Source organism: Phocoena sinus, chromosome 1 (genome assembly GCF_008692025.1).
Source record: "Phocoena sinus isolate mPhoSin1 chromosome 1, mPhoSin1.pri, whole genome shotgun sequence".
In the NCBI taxonomy this organism is placed as follows: Eukaryota; Metazoa; Chordata; class Mammalia; order Artiodactyla; family Phocoenidae; genus Phocoena; species Phocoena sinus.
In genome coordinates, this window is record NC_045763.1 from 164,298,518 (window position 1) to 164,319,973 (window position 21,456).

General features: G+C 44.7%; 1 protein-coding gene across 2 annotated transcripts in view; it reads left to right on the forward strand.

Moving 5' to 3' along the window:
• The first annotated feature begins 9,907 nt into the window (after positions 1-9,907).
• Positions 9,908-21,456, forward strand: part of TP53BP2 (tumor protein p53 binding protein 2) — an 80,595-nt gene continuing 69,046 nt past the window's right edge. The window contains exon 1 of one of the 2 annotated variants that reach the window (XM_032605867.1): positions 9,908-10,264. In XM_032605867.1, coding sequence (XP_032461758.1) covers positions 10,238-10,264 — 27 coding nt within the window. In that variant the 5' untranslated portion in view covers positions 9,908-10,237. The remainder of the gene's footprint in view (positions 10,265-21,456) is intronic. The other variant, XM_032605875.1, reaches the window with a different exon arrangement.

The window sequence follows — 21,456 nt, forward strand, 5'->3', positions numbered from 1 at the left end:
GTAGAGTGCGGGCTTTGGCTGTAGGCAGAGCTAGATTTGACTGTCGTCTGTGTTATTTATTGGCTGTCTGACTTGGAGTGAGACCCACTGCTCTAGTCACTCTGGCTTTCCTTTTGCTTGTTGAACATGCCAGGCTCACGTCTCCCTCAGGGATTTTGCATGTGCTCTTTCCTCTGCCTGGGACCATCTTCATCCAGATCTTCTGAGGATAGTTTCTTCCTGTCATCCAGATCACAGTTCAAATATCATCTCTGAAGACAGAACTTTCCTGACCACCATTTCTAAAGTACCTACCCCACTCCAGTCACTGTTATATCGTCTTATTTTAACTTCTTCATAGCACTTGTCCTATTTACTTGTTTATCGTCTGCATCCTCTATTAGAAAAAAAACTTCTAGACAGCAGAGCAGGACCTTATCCGTCTTCTTCACTGCTATATCCCTAGAACTTAGACTTGTACCTGCACATACATAATACACTCTTAGTAAATACTTATTGAATGAATTAATGAGTTAGCATCTCTAAGCCTTAGTTTCTCCATCTGTAAAATGGAGATTTCAGTATCTCCTTATACAGTTAGTGCAGATCATACAAGAAAAGGTTTGTAAAGGGCTTAGCATGGTGTGGGCATGGTGCTATAAATGGTGGGCCTAGTTATTATTATTTCTGCCTGCATTTCCTCCTTCCCCAGTTTCTAAGCTTGTCAAGGGCCCAGATCAAGTCTTACTTGTATATTTCATATTGCTATGCACATAGTAGACACTCAATAAAACTTTATTTATTTATTGGCCACGGCATGCAGCATGTGGGATCTCAGTTCCCTGACCAGGGATCAAACCCGTGTCCCCTGCATTAGGAGTGCAGTCTTTATTTATTTATTTATTTATTTATGGCTGCCTTGGGTCTTCGTTGCTGCACACAGGCTTTCTTTAGTTGCGTCAAGCAGGGGCTACTCTTCGTTGCAGTGTGCGGGCTTCTCATTGTGGTGGCTTCTCTTGTGGAGCACGGGCTCTAGGCGCACGGGTTTCAGTAGTTGTGGCACGCAGGCTCAGTAGTTGTGGCTCGCAGGCTCTGGAGCGCAGGCTCAGCAGCCGTGGCACACGGGCCTAGTTGCTCTGCGGCATGTGGGATCTTCCCGGACCAGGGATCAAACCCGTGTCCCCTGCACTGGCAGGAGGATTCCTAACCACTGCGCCACCAGGGAAGTCCCTTCACAGGCACTCCTGAAAAATATTTGAATAAAGCCCTGGTTTAAAAATGGTTTTAAATGGTTTTGAACTGACTAGAACTCAATGCATTCTGATCTAACATGGTGTATTTTAACAGAGACCAGGAGGAGATACATGTATATTCCTCACAGTGAAATAAAAACCCCTTTGCGTTGGGGAGAACAAAGCCACAGCAGGCTCTGTTGATGGCCAATGGCCTTTGTGACACCTCGGCACTTGAAAGTGTCCATTTTCAGTACTTCAGGCTAGACTTCTCTTGCTTGCTAACAGTGAAGCCTCAGTTTGACTTTCTGAAGTAACATCAGGTAGACTGTCTTACTTTTCAAATGCTGTGTGGTAATTATCAATATAGTCCTTTAAGGATGATGACATCATAGACCAATCAGCAGAAGGGCAAGCACATTAGGTCTGTTTTCCAGCAACGGGTTTTTGTTCCATACATCCTTTCACCCTCATTCAATCAGAGCCTCTTATAGGCATTTATGAGATGGCTTTTTGGGGTGGTGAGTATAACGTATGGCCATAGGATTGGGAAAATGTGCAAAATGCTGGCTGTTGTGGACTGAATTGTGTCCACCCCCAAATTTATGTTGAAGCACTACCCCCCCCCAAGTGTGATGGTATTTGAGGGTGGGGCTTTTGAAGGATAATAAAGTCTACTCTCAGTTTTGTTTTTTTTTTTTTTTTTTTCCGGTACGTGGGCCTCTCACTGTTGTGGCCTCTCCCGTTGCGGACGGAGCACAGGCTCCGGACGCGCAGGCTCAGCGGCCATGGCTCACGGGCCCAGCCGCTCCGCAGCATGTGGGATCTTCCCGGAACGGGGTACGAACCCGTGTCCCCTGCATCGGCAGGCGGACTCTCAACCACTGCACCACCAGGGAAGCCCGATAATAAAGTCTAGATGAGGTCTTGAAGGCCCTCATGATGGGATTCTCGCCCTTATAGGAAGAGACACCAGAGAGCTTTCTTCCTCGTTCTCTCTCTGCCGTGTGGGGATACATGCTAAGACAGTAGCCTGTAAGCCAGGAAGAGAGCCCTCTCTGTGGCACCAAACTGGCTGGCACCTTGGTCTTGGACTTCCCAGCCTCCAGAACCGTGAAAAACATAAATTCCTGTAGTTTAAGCCACCTAGCCTATGATATTTTGTTATGGCAGCCTGAGCTGATTAATGCACTGGCTTTAATCACATGCGTTACAGGCAAATGAACAACTCATTATTCTCTCTTTTGTTCATTCAGTTATTCATTCTACTACTATGTACCGGGCCCCATTTTAGGTACTGAAGGATCAGTGGTAAACAAGGATGAGCTGAAGTCGATACCCTACAGTTTAAAGTCTTGTGGGAGAGACAGGCATGAAATGAATGTGGGAGAGACTAGCAACACAATTTGTCTAAATATTCAGTGGCGGCACGTGGCATAAAGGTGAGGTCCTCGGAGCCATGCTGCCGTATGTCCTGGAAGAAGCACGGAGGGTGAAAGGGACTGAAAAAGGATGGGGCGGCTGAGTCTCAGGGAGGGAGGGGACTATACCTGGTAAAGATAGAGAATGGGCAGGGACAGACATTCAGGGCTTGGAGGCAATGTTAAGGAGAGGCTTTAAGTAGGGTTGTCTATAATCAGAGGAATGAGAGATGATAGTGGCTTCAGCAGAGTAGCGGCGGTGATGGAAAATGGGGATTTTGAAGAAATGATTAAGAAACAGAATGAACACAGCTTGATGATTGAATAGATGTTGGAGATGAGGAAGAAATAAAGTCAAGCATGATTCCTGGGTTCTTGGCTTGAGAAAATGGATGAACACTTGTGCCATTCACAGAGACAGGACATGCTGGGAAGAAAGATTACATGTTTGGTTTTAGACAAGTTGAGTTTGCAATACTTTGAGACAGCCAAGAGGAAATGACTAACAGGCAGCTGGATATGACTGGGTATGGATGTGCAGCACTGTTCAGTAGAACTTTCTGTGATGATGTAAGTATTCCGTATCTACACTGTCTACCACTACCGTCCACTTACATTTAAATGAATTAAAATGAAAATTGTAGTTTCTCAGTTGCGCTAGCCACATTTCAAATGCTCAATAGCTATATATGATACGTGACTTTCTCATTGGACAGCTCAGTTCTAGAGCCCAGAGAAGCAGTCTGGTTTGGAAATATAAAAATTCATAACACGTGTAGATGAGGTTTATGACTGGGGATGAGACTGTCGAGGAAGAAGGTAGTCAGTGAAAAAAGGAAATAGTTAGGATTGAGCCTTGAGGACCTTCAACATGTCAAGGCTGGTGAGGAGGAATGAGCTTCAAAAGACACAGAGAAGAAGCAGTGAGAGGTAGGAGGAAAACCATGAGAGCATTGTCCTAAAAGTCAAGGGAAATGGGTGTTTTGAGAGAGAGAGAATGAGTCACAGCTAAGTGCTGGTGAAAGGTCAAGAAAGATGAAAATGTTTATTGCATCAATGAAGTAGAGGTCACCAGTGATTTCATCAAGAGCTATTTCAGAGGGGGGATGGGGCTGGAAGGCAGACTGGATGAGGGAGGGGAAGGTGAGGTATGGAGAGAGAATTGACAACAGAAGCTGAGGAACCAGGAGCCCCTGGTTCCACAACTTGCAATAAGCAGGGACTTATTTAAACCAAATCAACATACAGTCAGTAGCCAGAAAGATGTCTTCAAAGCACTGAGTTTATTCTGCAAAGTTACCAATTTCGAATCCTTTTTTTTAGGGGCGGGTACGCGGGCCTCTCACTGTTGTGGCCTCTCCCGTTGCGGAGCACAGGCTCCGGACGCGCAGGCTCAGCGGCCATGGCTCACGGGCCCAGCCGCTCCGCGGCATGTGGGATCTTCCCGGACCAGGGCACGAACCCGTGTCCCCTGCATCAGCAGGCGGACTCTCAACCACTGCGCCACCAGGGAAGCCCTCGAATCATTTTTTCTTGAATTTGGGGAGGTAATTACTGTTCCTCCTTCCTGCCCTAACTGTCTCGGAGAGTAGGTATGAGCTAGACCAAGCAAAGGCTTGGAGGCCATGTATAGAGTATTCTTTACCCTAACAACAATAGAAGCCAATGGAAGGGTTTTCTTTTTTCTTGAAAAAAATTTTTTTATTATCCAGAATTTAGAGTAAACACAAGAAGACAGAAAAGTATGATTAACTTCTATGTACATTTATCATCTGGCCCCAGTGTCCTGCAGACCTCAGTTCTACCCCAACCATATGCCCATCCACTTTGATTAAAGACCTTCAAGCATGGGAGTGACCTGATTACGCTTTTGCTAAAATGATCTTTCTTGTTGCTCTTAGAGCAGGAGTGGCAAACCTCCCCTTTAAAGGGCCAGGTAGTAAATATTTCAGGCTTTGCCGGACATACAGTCTCTACCACAACTACTCAACTCCCCTGTTGTAGTGTAAAAGCAGCCACAGACAACATGTAAACAAATATGTGTGGCTGTATTCCAATAAAACTTTCCTTAAGGACACAGAAATTTGAATTTCATTTAATTTTCTTGTGTCACAACATATTCTTTTTTTGATTCCTCCCCTCTCCCTCGAGCATTAAGAAATGTAAAAACCGTATTTGCTCATAGGCAATACAAAAACTGGTGGAGGGCAGATCTGGTCTGTTGTTTGCCAACTCCTAGGGAGGAGAATGGATTGGAGGAAACAGGGCAGGAAGACCTGCCTGAGGCTATTGCAGGAATCAGGAACAAAACCTCCCTAGGTTTTGTTCCTAGCAAAGAGAAAAGAGAGCATGGTAAACACTGATTAAGTACCATCAATTCTACATTTATTGAGTACCTACCATGCCCAGGCACAATGTTCGGGCTGAAGATACACAAATAAATGAACAAATAGCTTTTGCCACTGAGTCTAGTTGGGAAGACAAATGTGTTTTTTTCTATATCATATGGTAAGTACCATAATAAATAAATTGTTTATATATATATATAAATGGCTATGGAATATAGATGAGATATTGATTAATTCTGTTTGAGAAACATGAAACGTGACTTCCAAGAATGACATTTAGGTAGGCACTTAAAAGATGAGCAGAAGTAGGGTGAGGGGGAAGATATTCAAGGCAAAGAGAAAAGTAAGGATGGAGGCAAGGAGGCTTGAAACTAAAAATTCTGCCCCATCTCTGTCTTTTGGTTACTGCTAATTTGAAGGGAGTGTAGGAGAGAACCAAATAAACTTGTAGGCGAAGAAACCTGAAAAATGGAGTATCTGAGATTTCAAGAGGGAGAATAATTGGTCCCACGCAATCGATCTTCCACCTCCCTTACCACCCTTCTTGTTCACTCAGCGCCAGGCACACTGGTCCTTTTTGCTGGTTTTTCTTTTTCTTTTTTTGGCTGCACCCTGTGGCTCGCAGGATCTAAGTTCCCCTACCAGGGATTGAACCCAGGCCCTCACAGTGAAAGCGCAGAGTCCTAACCACTGGACCGTCAGGGAATTCCCTGCTGTTTCTTTAAGATGCCTGGCACACTCCTGCCTCAGGCTCTTTGCCCTTGCTGTTCCCACTGCCTAGACCCCCATTCCCTCCCTCACTCCGTCCCTCAGAGGACTTCTCTGACCACCCATCCAAAACAGACACTACTCTTTGGTTCACCTAGTTGCTTCCCCCGCCCCACAAAGCATCTATTATAATCTCATTCATTTATTGTCTAACTCCCTGACTAGAATCCAAGCTTCATGAAGGCAGAGTCTTTGTTTTGCAGGCTGTTGTATCTCTAGAGTCTAGAACGGTGCCTGGCAAAATTCAGGCACCCAGAGTGAAATGAAGAAGAGAAAGGAAGTGGAGAAGCCTGCATGATGGGTTGGAAGTGGAGGAAAGGCTATTGCAGGTGTGTAACGTAAGCTCCAATAGCCTCTATTTCATTGGGTAAGGAAACCGGGAGTTCATCTTCTGAGCCAGGGAGGGATGCAAGGTTTGGAACACCTGAGGGAAATGGGAAAGAAAGTAACATGGGGAGGAAGTTGGGAACTCAAACATTTGAACTCCAGCCAAACAAGTGATTGATTGTACTGTGCCTGGGGGTGAGGTGAGATCCAAAGAGAAGACAGCTTCTCCGCACCTAGCTGGTGGTGATTTGATTTATCTTTCTCGGAGTTGAATATAGAATTATAGAGTCAGCAGAATAAGCAGGTGAGAGTGGGCATGAAGAAATAGGTGGAACTTTGGAAGGCAGAAAACAACCCATCTGAGAGCTATATGTGATGGCACAGAATCTGAAGGAATGAAACCGAAGCATAGACAGGGTTTCATTGGTTTCATGCTCAACGCTAAAAAAGAAAATAAATGAAAGAAAGAAAAGAAAAGAAAACCAAACCCTCAACAGAAACATGCCTGCTATTTGGCAGCAGGGAATTCTCAATTGGCTGGAAGTGACTTTTGGGACCGATCGCCAGCCGCTGTCCCCTTTTCTTCCTCTCCTCAGGAGAAACAGGCAGTAAAACAAACCGTGAGAACAGGCGGGAAAGAAATAGACCTGGGCCATCTTATTCCAATAATCCTCTCCTTTCTTCTACTGCTGTTATTATTTTATTAATAAGCCAGGGCTGCCGATGCTTCCTCTAAATATAATTTACTATTGTGTGTGACCAGTTTTTGGATGGCAAAGAGAGATGTTTTCTCCTTGTTGAGGATGGGACATTTAGTGACCGATATTCAGAATCCCTTTCCTGGATGACCTGGATCATGGTATCTTATAGTTGTTTCTGAGATTTCTTCATATGCCAGAAAATAATGAAAGCCAGCAGAATATGAAGTAGGTTTTTGGGTTACATAGTCCCTGCCGGTTGCCAAAAGGGAGTCTTGCTTTCCACACATGTGCTAAATTCCAGGATTAGGGTTTCTCTTATTTTTATTAAGATTCTCAAATTTAACATGATCGCCTCTTCCCTGCAACTTGCCACTCAGGGTCTTTCTCCGTCTCAGTTGGTAGCAGCTTCCATTCTTCAGGACAAAAACCTTGAACTCACCCTTGACTTTTTTACTCTCCTATTCCATATCTATCCTATCAGGAAATTCTATGGGTTCGGCCTTCAGAATACATCCCACATCTGACCACTTTTCACCACATCCACTGTTACTGCCCAAGCCACTTTCATCTTTTGCTTGGATTATTGCAAGGTCTTCCTACAGGTTCTCTGCTAACTTTGTCTGTTTTCCGCGGCAGCTAGAATGATTCCATTAAAATATGTCAGATCATGGTACTCATCTGTTCAAAATCTTTCCATGACTCCCCATTTCACTCAGAGTAAAAGCCAAAGTCCTTACAATGGCCCCCAAGGCTGTACATTATCCGGCTCTTTATATCACTCTACCTCATCTGCTGCTTCTCTCCACCTTATCTAGTCTTCTCCAGCCATCCTGGCCTCCTTGACGGTCCTGGAATGGGACAAGTAGGCTCCCACCTTAAGGCCTTAGCACTGGCTGTTCCCTCTGCCTGGAAGCCTTCATGGAGGCTGTAGTTCAGAGATCCCCAACTGCCTGGCCACGGACTGGTACCAGTCCACGGCCTGTTAGGAACCCGGGCCGCACAGCAGGAGGTGAGCTGCGGATAAGCTAGCAAAGCTTCATCTGCCACTCCCCCATAACTCGCATTCATCACTCGCCTGAACTATCCCCCCACCCCTCCCCCTCCAAAAAGTTGTCTTCCGGGAAACTGGTCCCTGGTGCCAGAAAGGTTGGGGACCGCTGCTGTAGTCCACTCCTTCAAGTCTGTGCTCACAGGTCGTCTTTTCAGTGAGGTCTACCTTGACCACTTGATTTATTTATTCATTTATTTTTTTTTTTTTTTTTTATTTTTTTTTTTTTTGCGGTACGCGGGCCTCTCACTGCTGCGGCCTCTCCGGCTGCGGAGCACAGGCTCCGGACGCGCAGGCCCAGCGGCCATGGCTCACGGGCCCAGCCGCTCCGCGGCATGTGGGATCCTCCCGGACCGGGGCACGAACCCGCGTCCCCCGCATCGGCAGGCGGACCCTCAACCACTGCGCCACCAGGGAAGCCCTATTCATTTATTTTTAAAGTTTTTTTTTTTGATGTGGACCATTTCTTAAAACTTTATTGAATTTGTTACAATATTGCTTCTGTTTTATGTTTTGGTTTTTTGGCCATGAGGCATGTGGGATCTTAGCTCCCAGACCAGGGATCGAACCCACACCCCCTGCACTGGAAGGGGAAGTCTCAACCACTGGACCACCAGGGAAGTCCCTTGACCACTTGATTTAAAATTGCACCTGCATGCCTCATCCCCTTAGCCCCTTTAATTTTTTCCTTATAACTATATTTGGTAATGTAAGTATTAATTATTAATATACTCAGCTACGGATTTTGTTGTCCACCCAATTTTTGTTTTCTTTTTTAATGTATCCCAGCACTTAGAAGAATACCCAGCATGTAGTAGGTATAAAGGGATGAATTCCCTTTACTTGACTTAGGACAATCCTCTTAGAAAAGCTAGACTTTAGACTAGATTTTTGGAGACATTTTAATACTAATCAAATTAGTCATAGTTTAATATTTAATATTTCCAGATATGTACCTAGAAGAGTAGGATAGGACTTTGATGGAGATTCTGGTAAGGGATATACTGGACAACGAAAGAACTGTCCATCCTCGAAGCTAGGTAAATCCAGGTGCTTCACTCCACTTAAGCTCGCTCACAGGGACAATTCTGCCAGAACTAAGGCTTCCTGGAGTTAGGGTTCCCGGAATCTGTCTCCCTGGAAGGTGGAAGAGGGTACCTGAACCAGCTCTGCTACTCTTTCGAAATGAGCCTCTGCAATTCTCCTAGGCCTTCGCTTAGCTCCCTGCAAAGGGAGCAGTGTGTGGTCACATCCGAGACTGTCCTGAGGGTGTAACAAGCAACCTTCAGAGAGGAAATCCAGGACACTCTTGAGCAACAGAAAAGCAGCGCCTCAGAAAGCTGCTTTACGCATTTCAAACTTTTTTGGTTTTATTTACTTATTTTTATTGTGGTAAAACAGGTAAAATTGACCATTTTCGTCATTTTTAAATGTTTGGTTTTTTTGTTTGTTTGTTTTTAGTTATAGAAAGTCACACGTGAGTTCTAAATCAGAATTTGGACGATGGCAAATGAGACGAAAGGCGACAGCCCGAGGACTCCTTCACCAGGAACTCTCAGAATGCGCTGCGGGCTGAGACGGCCCCGCCGATCTCCATCTTGCTGGGACGGGGCAGTGGCCGGGCCTCCAGGGACATTGGCCGTTCCAGCCGTGCGGCCGGGTCCTCCCAGGAGGTCCGGTCGCCTGGCTTCGGCCGAGCCCCGCGGCACCGCCGCGGGGAGGACCCGTCCAGGTGCCGAGTCTCGGCCCAAGGTTCAGCCTCCTGGCCCAGTTCGAAACTGCGGGGAGGTGACGGCCGCAGCCCCCGGGCTCCTCCAGCGTCTTTCATTATTCCGTCTTTCAGAGGCTGCCTTACAGTCCCCGGCCCCGCCTGCAGGCGCGCGCTCCGGTCGCTCCGCCGCGCGCCCCCGGCGACGCGTCGTCCGAAGGCAAATAAAGAAAAGGTGACCTGGCGCCCGCCAACCCGGGCGCAAGCCAGCCGCCTCGCCTCACTCCTGCCGCGGGCCCGCGCAGGCGCGCGCGGCTCAGTCCCCGCGTCCTCCCCTCCCCCAGCCAGCCTCGCGCGCCGCGGGCGGGGCTCCGCGCGGGGGGCGGAGCCGGCGCGGGCTCAGCGGGGGCCAGGCCCCGGGATTAGTTGGTTTCGGAGCAAAGCTGGGGGAGTCCGGGCGGTCGCGAGCGCTGAGTAGACAAAGCCGCGTCCGGGGGCCCGGTCGGAGGTGGGCCCGGGGCTCGGTGGCGCCCCAGAGCGCGGGGAGAACTCTGCGGACCCGCACGCCGCCCCACCACCCGCCGTCGCTTTGCAACAGGTCCGCCGCCTCCCGGGCGGCCTCCCTCTGCGCTCCCCACCCCCGCACCGCGCGACCCCCTGAGCGCCTCCACTCGGCTCCGAGCCGCGGTCTGGCCATCCGCTTCGATGCGGTTCGGGTCCAAAATGATGCCGGTAAGCGGGCTGGCGGGTGGGGGCCGGGGCCGGGGTCGGAAGTGTGCGGGGTCGCGGGCGGGGGTCTGGTGCGCGCCTTCGTGCAGGTCCCGAGAGGAGCCCGGGGGCCTGAGTCCGCGTCGCGGGTGGTCTTTGCGTTGCAAACCTCGGGAGAGCTGCTGCGGCTCCATCCTCGGGGCTCTCCACCCCAAGCTCCTGCTTGCCGGAGCGGGGAGACCCTCACCGCGGGGAGGGGTTGCAGCAACTGCTCCAGAGTCGGTGAGGCAGCCACTCGAACTTTTCTTTTTCTCTCTGGTTGGGTCCTGACTTTTTGCAGTTCTTGAAGGTCAAGAACAAGGGAACCGGGAATCTTGTTATTTGCTTTGTCTTTAAACAAACAACTTTAAGTTGGAGGGAAATATACCTACTGAAAAGAGAACTCTTGCTTTATTTTTAGTTGAATTTCGATCTTGATAGCTGTGACGGCAGCCAAACCACTCTATCTCTCTCTGGAAACTGGTTTTAATAAATGCAACCTCAAAGGTTTTGGTCGCAGTAAACGCATTTGCCTGGTTCCTGCTGTTTCCCACAACTTGTTTAGCGAGACCTCTGAGAAGATTAGGGAGTTGTTTATAGGCTCTGTAGGCTTTTGACGTGGCCACCAGGACACAGGTGAACAGCTGGTTTGAGACATTTGAAATGCCCCTTTCCTTCAACGGTCGCAGAACCTGGAGGCTTGCAAATGGCTTATGCAGACTTCAGTAGTATTGTTTCCTCGAGGAAGTTGTACTTAAACCTCTCCCACTGAAGCGGGATCATCTTGCAGTCATCCGATGTTTTCTTATGGCTTCATTTGTTAAAGAAACAACTTTTCTTTTACTTTTATACAATCTGTGGAATGAGTGGCGACAAATTTTGTTTATATGCAGTCACAGATGCAGAATATAATATCCTGTCCCCAGGCCCCCTAGCTTGTTAAGGAGGGCGTCCCTCAACTTTCACGTACTGGACACACTTAATTTATCGGATTTGATAATTGAGTTTAGATGGTTTGGGATAGTTTGCCCTGACAGGATTCAGGGAATTTGAAAGTGTTAATAGCATTATGCATCCTATTTTAGTTTAATACCTGGTTATGAAGTTAGGTTTGTGATGTGAATGCCCAATATTAAAATACGGACATTGGATAAGGGTGAGGGATTTTGCTGTTAAAATTTTTTATTCCTTGGATTTACATTTCTTTGCTTTAAAATAACTTTTGCAAGTTGTCTGTGAATTCTTCTTAAAAATAGGAGCAAGACAACAAGTGTGCGTTGTTGCAATATGATTTCTTCCTTGAAGAAGGAAGGTATTCTTTGGGCTTTCTTAATGCTTATGAAAGTTTTATTTCTCCCAACTGCATACCAGATCATCACAATCTATAAAAATTTATGTAGCTCTTTAGACTATATTTAATTTAGCAGCATGGTTCTTCTGATTGCCTTTCCTAATGTCAGTAGACTCTTAATGAGACTTGTGGTGTGATGGCAAGCGCAGTATTTGCTCAGCTCCTACCTTTGTGACTGTACCGTTTTCTTTTTTACTGATTTGTTCCTCAGTTTCACCATCTGCAAAATGGGGATGATAGTAGCTCTTAGGGTGGTTGGGAGGATTAGAGTTACTGTTTATGAAGCAGTTGGTGCCTCATTGCCTCGCTTAGAATAGTTGCTAGATAAGAACTCCTGAATTTGCAATATTGGTTAAACTGGAGATTCTAATACTTGTGACATACAAAAATATGAAACAAATTTTCACTTAGTAACCTCATGTTATATGTGTCTTTATCTTGTAACGTTTGGGGTACTTGAAAATAAGACTGTTTTCTTAAATATATTCTTCTCTTTAGCTTTTAATATGGATTTTTATTCCACCAAGTGAGGTTTTGAATTTATTACTTTGAAAAATTCTAATTTATCAGGAAGAGCATTATGCTTAATATGGAAAAATGGATAGTCTCAGAAAGTAGATAGTTGCCTTGATATACTTTCTTGTTGGGGTAAAACGTACGTAACATAAAAATGACCATTTTAACCGTTTTTAAGTGTATAGTTCTGTGGCATTAAGAGTACATTTTTGATTGCTCTTAAAGGCATGCTAAAAATAATTTGCTGTTGATATTTAGGCTGCATTATATTAAAAATGTGCAAATAAATTGTGTTCATGTGTTTTCTCACCAAACGTTAGAGAATCAAGTGATTTTCTTCCATGTGGGACATGAAGTGATACTTGGACCCCACACCAGAAGGGGATGATGCATTTTAGCAGGCTAACTAAAAATAAGTAGACAAGCGCTGAGAATCACAATAGAGGTAATGATAGGTTATTGCAGAAAAGGGGGTAATAATTACACTCATTTTCAGATACCTGCCATAGTTAGTATGTCTGGTTCTGTGATATTTCCACAACTTGGTGAGGAGAAACTGATTCTTCTTTCATACTTGACACCTTATTTTTTTCTTCATTAAAGAAAGCGTCGTTTGCAGTTTGACAGCATGGCTTTTTAGTGAGCCACTCTCATATTGTATTTACTTATCAAATAAAGGGAAATCATCATTAAAAGCAAAATTTCTCAGCCATTTAAAATTATATCAGATATCTTTTTTTCATTACTTTCATTTTGTGAAGTGTTGTATTCAAAGAAGAATATTTTTATGAAGGAGCTTAGCTAACTCTAAAAGCATTCACTGTTCTTTTTAGATATAGTTTTATAAAAATTTTTGTTTGTACTTGCTGCTGAAACGTGAAGTAACAAAATCTACACACAAAACCACACACAGTATTCTGCAGTGCCACGTGGAAGGCCAGAGAACTTGAATTTGCCTGTCTCAGTGGTTGATGTCATATATTTGGCATTTATATCTAGCTGTGATGGAAATGAACTGTATCTGTGCTGTCCAGTGTGGTAGCCACCAGACACCTGCAGCCACTGCACTTGAAATGGGACTAGTGGGACCAAGGAATTGAATTTTTTTAAAAAATATATTTAATTTTAATTACATCGAAACAGTCACATGTGCCTGGTGGCCACTGAGTGTATTTACAGCGCAGTTTGATGAAGTGGCACAAAGGATAATTTTACATTTGAATCCCATATTGCAGCTTCACATTTACATTAATAGTTTAAATGAAATAGTGATGGCCTGTTTATCCCTAATGACTTGGAGAATGGTTTTTCTGATTATTTAATTTAGTGTTCTGCCTAAACAAATTTTATCATGTAGCCCTAATACGGATAATATTTTCGAGAAAATAATAGCTTATTTTAAAGAGCTCAATTGAACTAATCATGATTTATTTTTAGGTTTATGGCTTCTTATCTTTTGGTGCTTCAGAGGTATCATAATTATTTCTAGTTATCCCATGATGCTGTGAAATAATATCTGATTATTTGAGCTTCTAGTCTGGGGAGTCTGGGACCAAAAAAATGGGATATTGTAGTAGCTCCTTTAGAAGTTTGATACCTGGTCAGTCGGATTTATATATTTCTAAAGGCAACTAGGTGCAGCTTCGTTAGATGTACAGTCCAAGAGCTTAACTTCTGCTGAAATACTTGTATTAGTTTCATGTAGAAGTGCTGGTTTTGCCCCTACTATTTTTTTATTTTTTATTTTTTTTGCGGTACGCGGGCCTCTCACTGTTGTGGCCTCTCCCGTTGCGGAGCACAGGCTCCGGACGCGCAGGCTCAGCGGCCATGGCTCACGGGCCCAGCCACTCCGCGGCATGTGGGATCTTCCCGGACCGGGGCACGAACCCACGTCCCCTGCATCGGCAGGCGGATTCTCAACCACTGCGCCACCAGGGAAGCGAAGTGCTGGTTTTATTTGCACATATTTTCCCAAACTGAAATTGTGTTTTGAAATTACAAACCTTTCAAGTTATATAGCATTGGAACATTGTATTATTATGATTATACCATGTCCTGAAAGAATTTCTTTTTGTTGTTGAGTAGTAATGTAGTGAGTTAGTTTAGGTTTTATTCCAGAAGAAAGTTTAAGGTAGGTTCTCTATAGAATTGTAATTCTCAAAGGCTGTTAAACAAATCATCTATTTTAAAAAATGTGCAAAGTATCTCACATTTCATGTGCTGTAGTGAAATTTGTTGCCTTGTGACTTCTACTACACTAATTAAAAGCTGAAAAGCATTTAATAATTTCTGTATTTTTACCTGTTTCAGAGAAACCAGATTTAGACTTTATAAAGAAATGTAGCACAAACGTGTACCTGCTTATATTTAAAAAATTAACTTAGAACTTCTTTACCTGGGAGGGACACGGAGGGTCATTTATTAATACACTGCTTCTAGGAAGAACTGTTTTCTCTCCCTCTTCACGTCCCCTGCCCCCCAGCAGCCGACAGTAAAAACAAGAAAACAAAACCTCTCTTTTCTGGAGCTTTTAAGGAATACTGTAGACCTTTATCTCTTGGTAATCTACCGTAGTGTGTGAGACTCCTTAAAAAGTCTTTCTAAAGCTAACTTAACACTGAGCCATTCTTGCAGCGCATGTGAGGTCCAGCCTCTCTCCAGCTCAAATAGGGTAACTGCGTACCAATACATGTTGGTATGATTTGCCGTCATGTATTGTAAACCTCTCACCACCCTTCTCTACTAACAAGTATCACAAAGAATATGAAGAATGGGATATAAGAATTCAGGAATCCAGGGTGTTCTTTTCAGCTCATGCCATGTAGTCAAGTCCAACATTATTTAAACACCTTTTTGTTTGACGATGTGCTAGGTACTGAACAGAACATTTTCCTTAATCAGATGTCATTGAGAAAAGCACACAGAGATGACAGACCATGTGAGAGGTATACTTACGCTGGAGTGGTAGGTGAGACAGTAAAATTTTTCATCTTGTTGGGGAGAGCCAAGAAGTCTTAGTCATTAAGGAGATCCTTTAGGAGCACTGAGCATTAAGGAGGATTCTTAAAACGTTGTGCATACTGTCTTATCAAAAGAAAACTATCTTATCGAAGAAACGCAAATTCTCAACATAGTTAGATCATGTGCAAGAAAAGTAGCTTTGCAGACTCAGCCACTGTGGCCATTTTTAGCTCTTTTCTACATAAAATTTATCCAAAAAACAAATGATTTATTTGGTTAGTGGAACCAGATTTTCATTGAAAATGTTCATGGGGCCAGTAAATACTGAACTTTCCCTTTTGAAATGCATATTTCAGTGGTTTTTCTAGAAACATTTATAACTTAGTACTATTTATTTAAATTTGAAACATCTACCAGAAATCCCTAAGGTGCAAGTTTAGGAAAGTAAACTATTGTAGAATACCAGTTGAAACTGCTAGTGGTAAAAATAAAAAATGGTCAAGGCAGTGTATTGGTCTTCCACAGTGGGATGAACAATTTCTCTGTAAACCAGCATGGGTGAAAGCCCTGTGCTCTCATTTCCCACCCAGGATGGAGAGGGAGCTTCTCCTGGAACCCCTGTGTGCCCAACACCTGCCCCGAGGTTAGGCTGCTCATCCCAGATAATCTCCTTATGACCCTGTGAAGCGAGGCTACCCCCTTCTCATACAACAGATAAGGAATTTCAAGCTCAAAGGGTTTCGGTAATTTACTGCAGGTCACTTGGCAGAAATGAAATGAAAACGAGGTCTACCTGTGAAGAAATGTTCTAGAATGGTTTTTTGTTTTGTTTTGTTTTGTTTTGGCTGAGCCGCATGGCATGTGGGATCTTAGTTTCCCCGACCAGGGATTGAACCCATGCCCCCTGCAGTGGAAGCGCGGCATCCTAACCACTGGACCACCAGGGAAGTCCCTCTAGAATGTTTTTATATACTGGGCAGGACAGTAGTCATGATGTTCTTTTGGCTAATGATAACTTCAAATATTGCTTTTCAGAGCATAACTATAATTATTTTTGACGTAGAAAAAGGAAAACAGAGGTATCTTCCCATATTTAAATCCAAACTGGATGAGAAGATTGGTAAATGTTTCTTACCGAGTTTCGACTGATGTGGAGCTGACCTCACCCTGTACAGAGTAAACATCTCAGTGACTATTAGTTTTCTCTATGTCTAATACTTCCATAGAGATCTTAGTTCTTCCACGTCAGCAGGGAAAGAGAAGGGGTGTAATGATTACCTTTTTTTTTTTTCTCTTCTTTTTAATGTTTACCTTTTGTAGGAGGGGTGTTGGATGATCTTTCTTTGACGGTATCTTTAAACAGGGTGTGAAGGTGATGAGGTAGGAAAGAAAGGGCAGAGTAAAGTAGGCATGTTGGGAGCCATGCAGGGCAAGAAAGCGTGGCGTCCGCTGAGAGATTGCCATCGTCATTGTGCAGTCATTTCCAGCAGCTTGAGAGGGACAGCAGTGACTTGAAGGAATGCCCACTGCTGGTGGGATCTCCGGGCGGGGGCAGAGTGACAGCATCTCCCCTTGCTGCCCCAGGGTTGTCTGTATAGTGAGGAATAGTGATTCAGTTTAGCCAGATGAATTTATCGGAAGTAAACTAGGGACTGATGTCAAACGACATCACGTTAAATCATCGTTCTTCATTCTTCCTCATGAACCTGCTGCTTGTTTTTGGATGGCCTTTTGGAGACAACATCTGTTCAACAGGTATTTTTAGTGAACATCCGCTGTATTCCAGCCACTGTTCTAAGTGCCATGGACACAGGAAAGAAGAAGAGAGTTTTCAGGGAGCTTACCTTTCAAGAAGTTTAGTGTGGGGCTTAGAGGGGGTTGGCTATGGAAAGTAAAAAAACAAAACATGAGAGGTATGTAGGATTTAAATAGCATCACGTGACTGGGATGGCTGCTTTAGATTGGATGGTCAGGGAAGTGACATTTCGGCTGAGACCTGAATGACAAGAAGGGGCTGGTCTTGTGAAGATTTGTGGGAGGGGCATATCAAGTAGGCAGAATTCCCAGGGGTTGGTGTAAAGGCCCGGAGGAAGCAATGGGGATGGCGAGGCTGGAGATTAGCAGGCTGGGGGGCGGGTGGCAGGAGCGGAGGTGGAGAGGTGCAGCGTGTAGGCTTTCCTGGGCTGGGGCGAAGATTTTAGGTGGCAGGGGAGGGGATGTGGCAGCCACTGGAAGAGTTTTAAGCAGTAAAAGTGACATAATCTGAGAGGTTAGAAAAGATCCCTCCGTTGCTGTGTGAGAATGGATCATGGCGCGAGAGACTGATAACCCACGTCATAGGAAGACTACAGAAAACCACCTAAGATGGATAAAAGCGTTATCACACCGAGGGCCCAGCTGTTAGTGTGAACTGGATGTGAGCTCAGTCCACACAGTGTGTGACTTGCTTTAGGCGGTCAGAAGCTTCAAGGGTGAGAGAAGAAACAGTAACACCTGCCCGGGGTTGGGATTAAGACCAGGACAGGGATGGGGAGGGTAACATGTCCACAAGCTCCTCCTATGGGACTAAAGAGAAAACAAACTTTTTTTAAATGTATTTATTTATTTTTGGCTGTGTTGGGTCTTTGTTTCTGTGCGAGGGCTTTCTCCAGATGTGGCGAGCAGAGGCCACTCTTCATCACGGTGCGCGGGCCTCTCACTGTCACGGCCTCTCCCGTTATGGAGCACAGGCTCCAGATGCGCAGGCTCAGTAGTTGTGGCTCACGGGCTTAGTTGCTCCGCGGCATGTGGGATCTTCCCAGACCAGGGCTCGAACCCGTGTCCTCTGCATTGGCAGGCAGATTCTCAACTACTGCGCCACCAGGGAAGCCCAAACAGACTTTTTGTATCATTAGAGAGCTCTGCAGAGCTTGAGAGAAAGCCGCCTTCTGTCCCCGTGGTTCTTTAAACGGAGAGGGGCACATCAGGTTTCTTACAGAAGCCATAACCCTGCAAGTGTTTTACAACAACTGTGCCTTTGACCATGTGACCACACCACCTTGGAAGCTTCTGATACTTTCACCTACAAGTTCCTTTTTTTTTTTTTTTTTTTTTTAAGCGCTGTGATAATCTTCATTTTATTGACAAATACAAAGCAGCCAGCGATCTAGGAAATTCAAGTCAGAGGTGACTTGAATTCTAGAAAGGGTCTCCTCGTGCCAGTGTTTTTCTGCGCCCCAACAGTATCTGGTTGCTAACTGATAGCTGGTTTGTGATGTGTAGGTCGTTTTTTGTTAATTTATTGATCTCCTGGAAAGGGGGGGGCTATTTTTTTTTTTTTTTTGCAGTACGCGGGCCTCTCACTGCTGTGGCCTCTCCTGTTGCAGAGCACAGGCTCCGGACGCCCAGGCTCAGCGGCCATGGCTCACGGGCACAGCCGCTCTGCAGCATGTGGGATCTTCCTGGACTGGGGCACGAACCTGTGTCCCCTGCATTGGCAGGTGGACTCTCAACCACTGTGGCGGGGTGGGGGGGTGCTATTTTGTATAACACTTTTATTTTAAAAGTAGATAGGATCCTTTCTCTGGTAGGTTTTGCTTGCTGCTTTCAGTGGTCCTGGGCGTTATCCTGCTTTCCTTCCTTTCTTCTGTTTTCTCCCATAATGGTTTCATCACTGTCACGGACCCCTCCTCTCTATTCCCTGGTGCTCCTCTTCTGCATCACCCCTCACCTGCCTGGACTGGGGTGATCCTCTCCTTAATTATCTTCTTACTCTTACTGTTCTTCATGCCTTCAATCCATCTGTACTCTTCTTCGTGGTGGTCTTTCTTACACTACTTCGTGGTGGTCTTTCTTTCGTTTTTTAAATTAATCAATTGATTTATTTTTGGCTGCGTTGGGTCTTTGTTGCTGCACGCGGGCTTTCTCTAGTTGTGGCGAGCGGGGGCTACTCTTCCTTGCCGTGCGCGGGCTTCTCATTGTGGTGGCTTCTCTTTTTGTGTAGCACGGGCTCTAGGCGCATGGGCTGCAGTAGTTGTGGCATGCGGGCTCAGTAATTGTGGCTCGTGGGCTCTAGAGCGCAGGCTCAGTAGTTGTGGCGCACGGGCTTAGTTGCTCCGCAGCATGTGGGATCTTCCCGGACTAGGGCTCGAACCCGTGTCCCCTGCCATGGCAGGCGGATTCCTGACCACTGCGCCACCAGGGAAGACCCCGTGGTGGTCTTTCTGAAACAGCATTCTGTCTCTTCCCCCTCCAGAATTCTTCCAGACTGACTTGTATTACTTACAGACTATGATATAACCTCCTTAGCTAGATACAAAGTTTCTTTATTGTCTAGCCCAGTAGATTTCGATTTTGGCCTTTTTTTTTTAAACATCTTTATTGGGGTATAATTGCTTTACAATGGTGTGTTAGTTTCTGCTTTATAACAAAGTGAATCAGCTATACATATACATATGTTCCCATATGTCTTCCCTCTTGCGTCTCCCTCCCTCCCACTGTCCCCATCCCACCCTTCCAGGCTGTCACAAAGCACCGAGCTAATATCCCTGTGCCTTGCGGCTGCTTCCCCCCAGCTATCTACCTTACTACGTTTGTTAGTGTGTATATGTCCATGACTCTCTCTCGCCCTGTCAAAACTCACCCCTCCCCCTCCCCATACCCTCAAGTCCGTTCTCCAGTAGGTCTGCGTCTTTATTCCTATCTTACCCCTAGGTTCTTCATGACATTTTTTTCCCTTAAATTCCATATATATGTGTTAGCATACGGTATTTGTCTTTTTCTTTCTGACTTACTTCACTCTGTATGACAGACTCTAGGTCTATCCATCTCATTACAAATAGCTCAATTTCATTTCTTTTTAAGGCTGAGTAATATTCCATTGTGTATATGTGCCACATCTTCTTTATCCATTCATCCGATGATGGGCGCTTAGGTTGTTTCCATGTCCTGGCTATTGTAAATAGAGCTGCAATGAACATTTTGGTACATGACTCTTCTTGAATTTTGGTTTTCTCAGGGTATATGCCAAGTAGTGGGATTGCTGGGTCATATGGTAATTCTATTTGTAGTTTTTTAAGGAACCTCCATACTGTTCTCCACAGTGGCTGAACCAATTCACATTCCCACCAGCAGTGCAAGAGTGTCCCCTTTTCTCCACACCCTCTCCAGCATTTATTGTTTCTAGATTTTTTGATGATGGCCATTCTGACTGGTGTGAGATGATATCTCATTGTAGTTTTGATTTGCATTTCTCTAATGATTAATGATGTTGAGCATTCTTTCATGTGTTTGTTGGCATTCTGTATATCTTCTTTGGAGAAATGTCTATTTAGGTCTTCTGCCCATTTTTGGATGGGGTTGTTTGTTTTTTTGTTATTGAGCTGCATGAGCTGCTTGTAAATTTTGGAGATTAATCCTTTGTCAGTTGCTTCATTTGCAAATGTTTTCTCCCATTCTGAGGGTTGTCTTTTGGTCTTGGTTATGGTTTCCTTTGCTGTGCAAAAGCTTTGAAGTTTCATTAGGTCCCATTTGTTTATTTTTGTTTTTATTTCCATTTCTCTAGGAGGTGGGTCAGAAAGGATCTTGCTGTGATTTATGTCATAGAGTGTTCTTCCTATGTTTTCTTCTAAGAGTTTGATAGTTTCTGGCCTTACATTTAGGTCTTTAATCCATTTTGAGCTTATTTTTGTGTATGGTGTTAGGGAGTGATCTAATCTCATACTTTTACATGTACCTGTCCAGTTTTCCCAGCACCATTTATTGAAGAGGCTGTCCTTTCTCCACTGTACATTCCTGCCTCCTTTATCAAAGATAAGGTGTCCATATGTGCGTGGGTTTATCTCTGGGCTTTCTATCCTGTTCCACTGATCTATCTTTCTGTTTTTGTGCCAGTACCATACTGTCTTGATTACTGTTGCTTTGTAATATAGTCTGAAGTCAGGGAGCCTTATTCCTCCAGCTCCTTTTTTCGTTCTCAAGATTGCTTTGGCTATTCGGGGTCTTTTGTGTTTCCATACAAATTGCGAAATTTTTTGTTCTAGTTCTGTGAAAAATGCCAGTGGTAGTTTGATAGGGATTGCATTGAATCTGTAGATTGCTTTGGGTAGTAGAGTCATTTTCACAATGTTGATTCTTCCCATCCAAGAACATGGTATATCTCTCCATCTATTTGTATCATCTTTAATTTCTTTCATCAGTGTCTTATAATTTTCTGCATACAGGTCTTTCGTATCCTTAGGTAGGTTTATTCCTAGATATTTTATTCTTTTTGTTGCAATGGTAAATGGGAGTGTTTTCTTGATTTCACTTTCAGATTTTTCATCATTAGTATATAGGAATGCCAGAGATTTCTGTGCATTAATTTTGTATC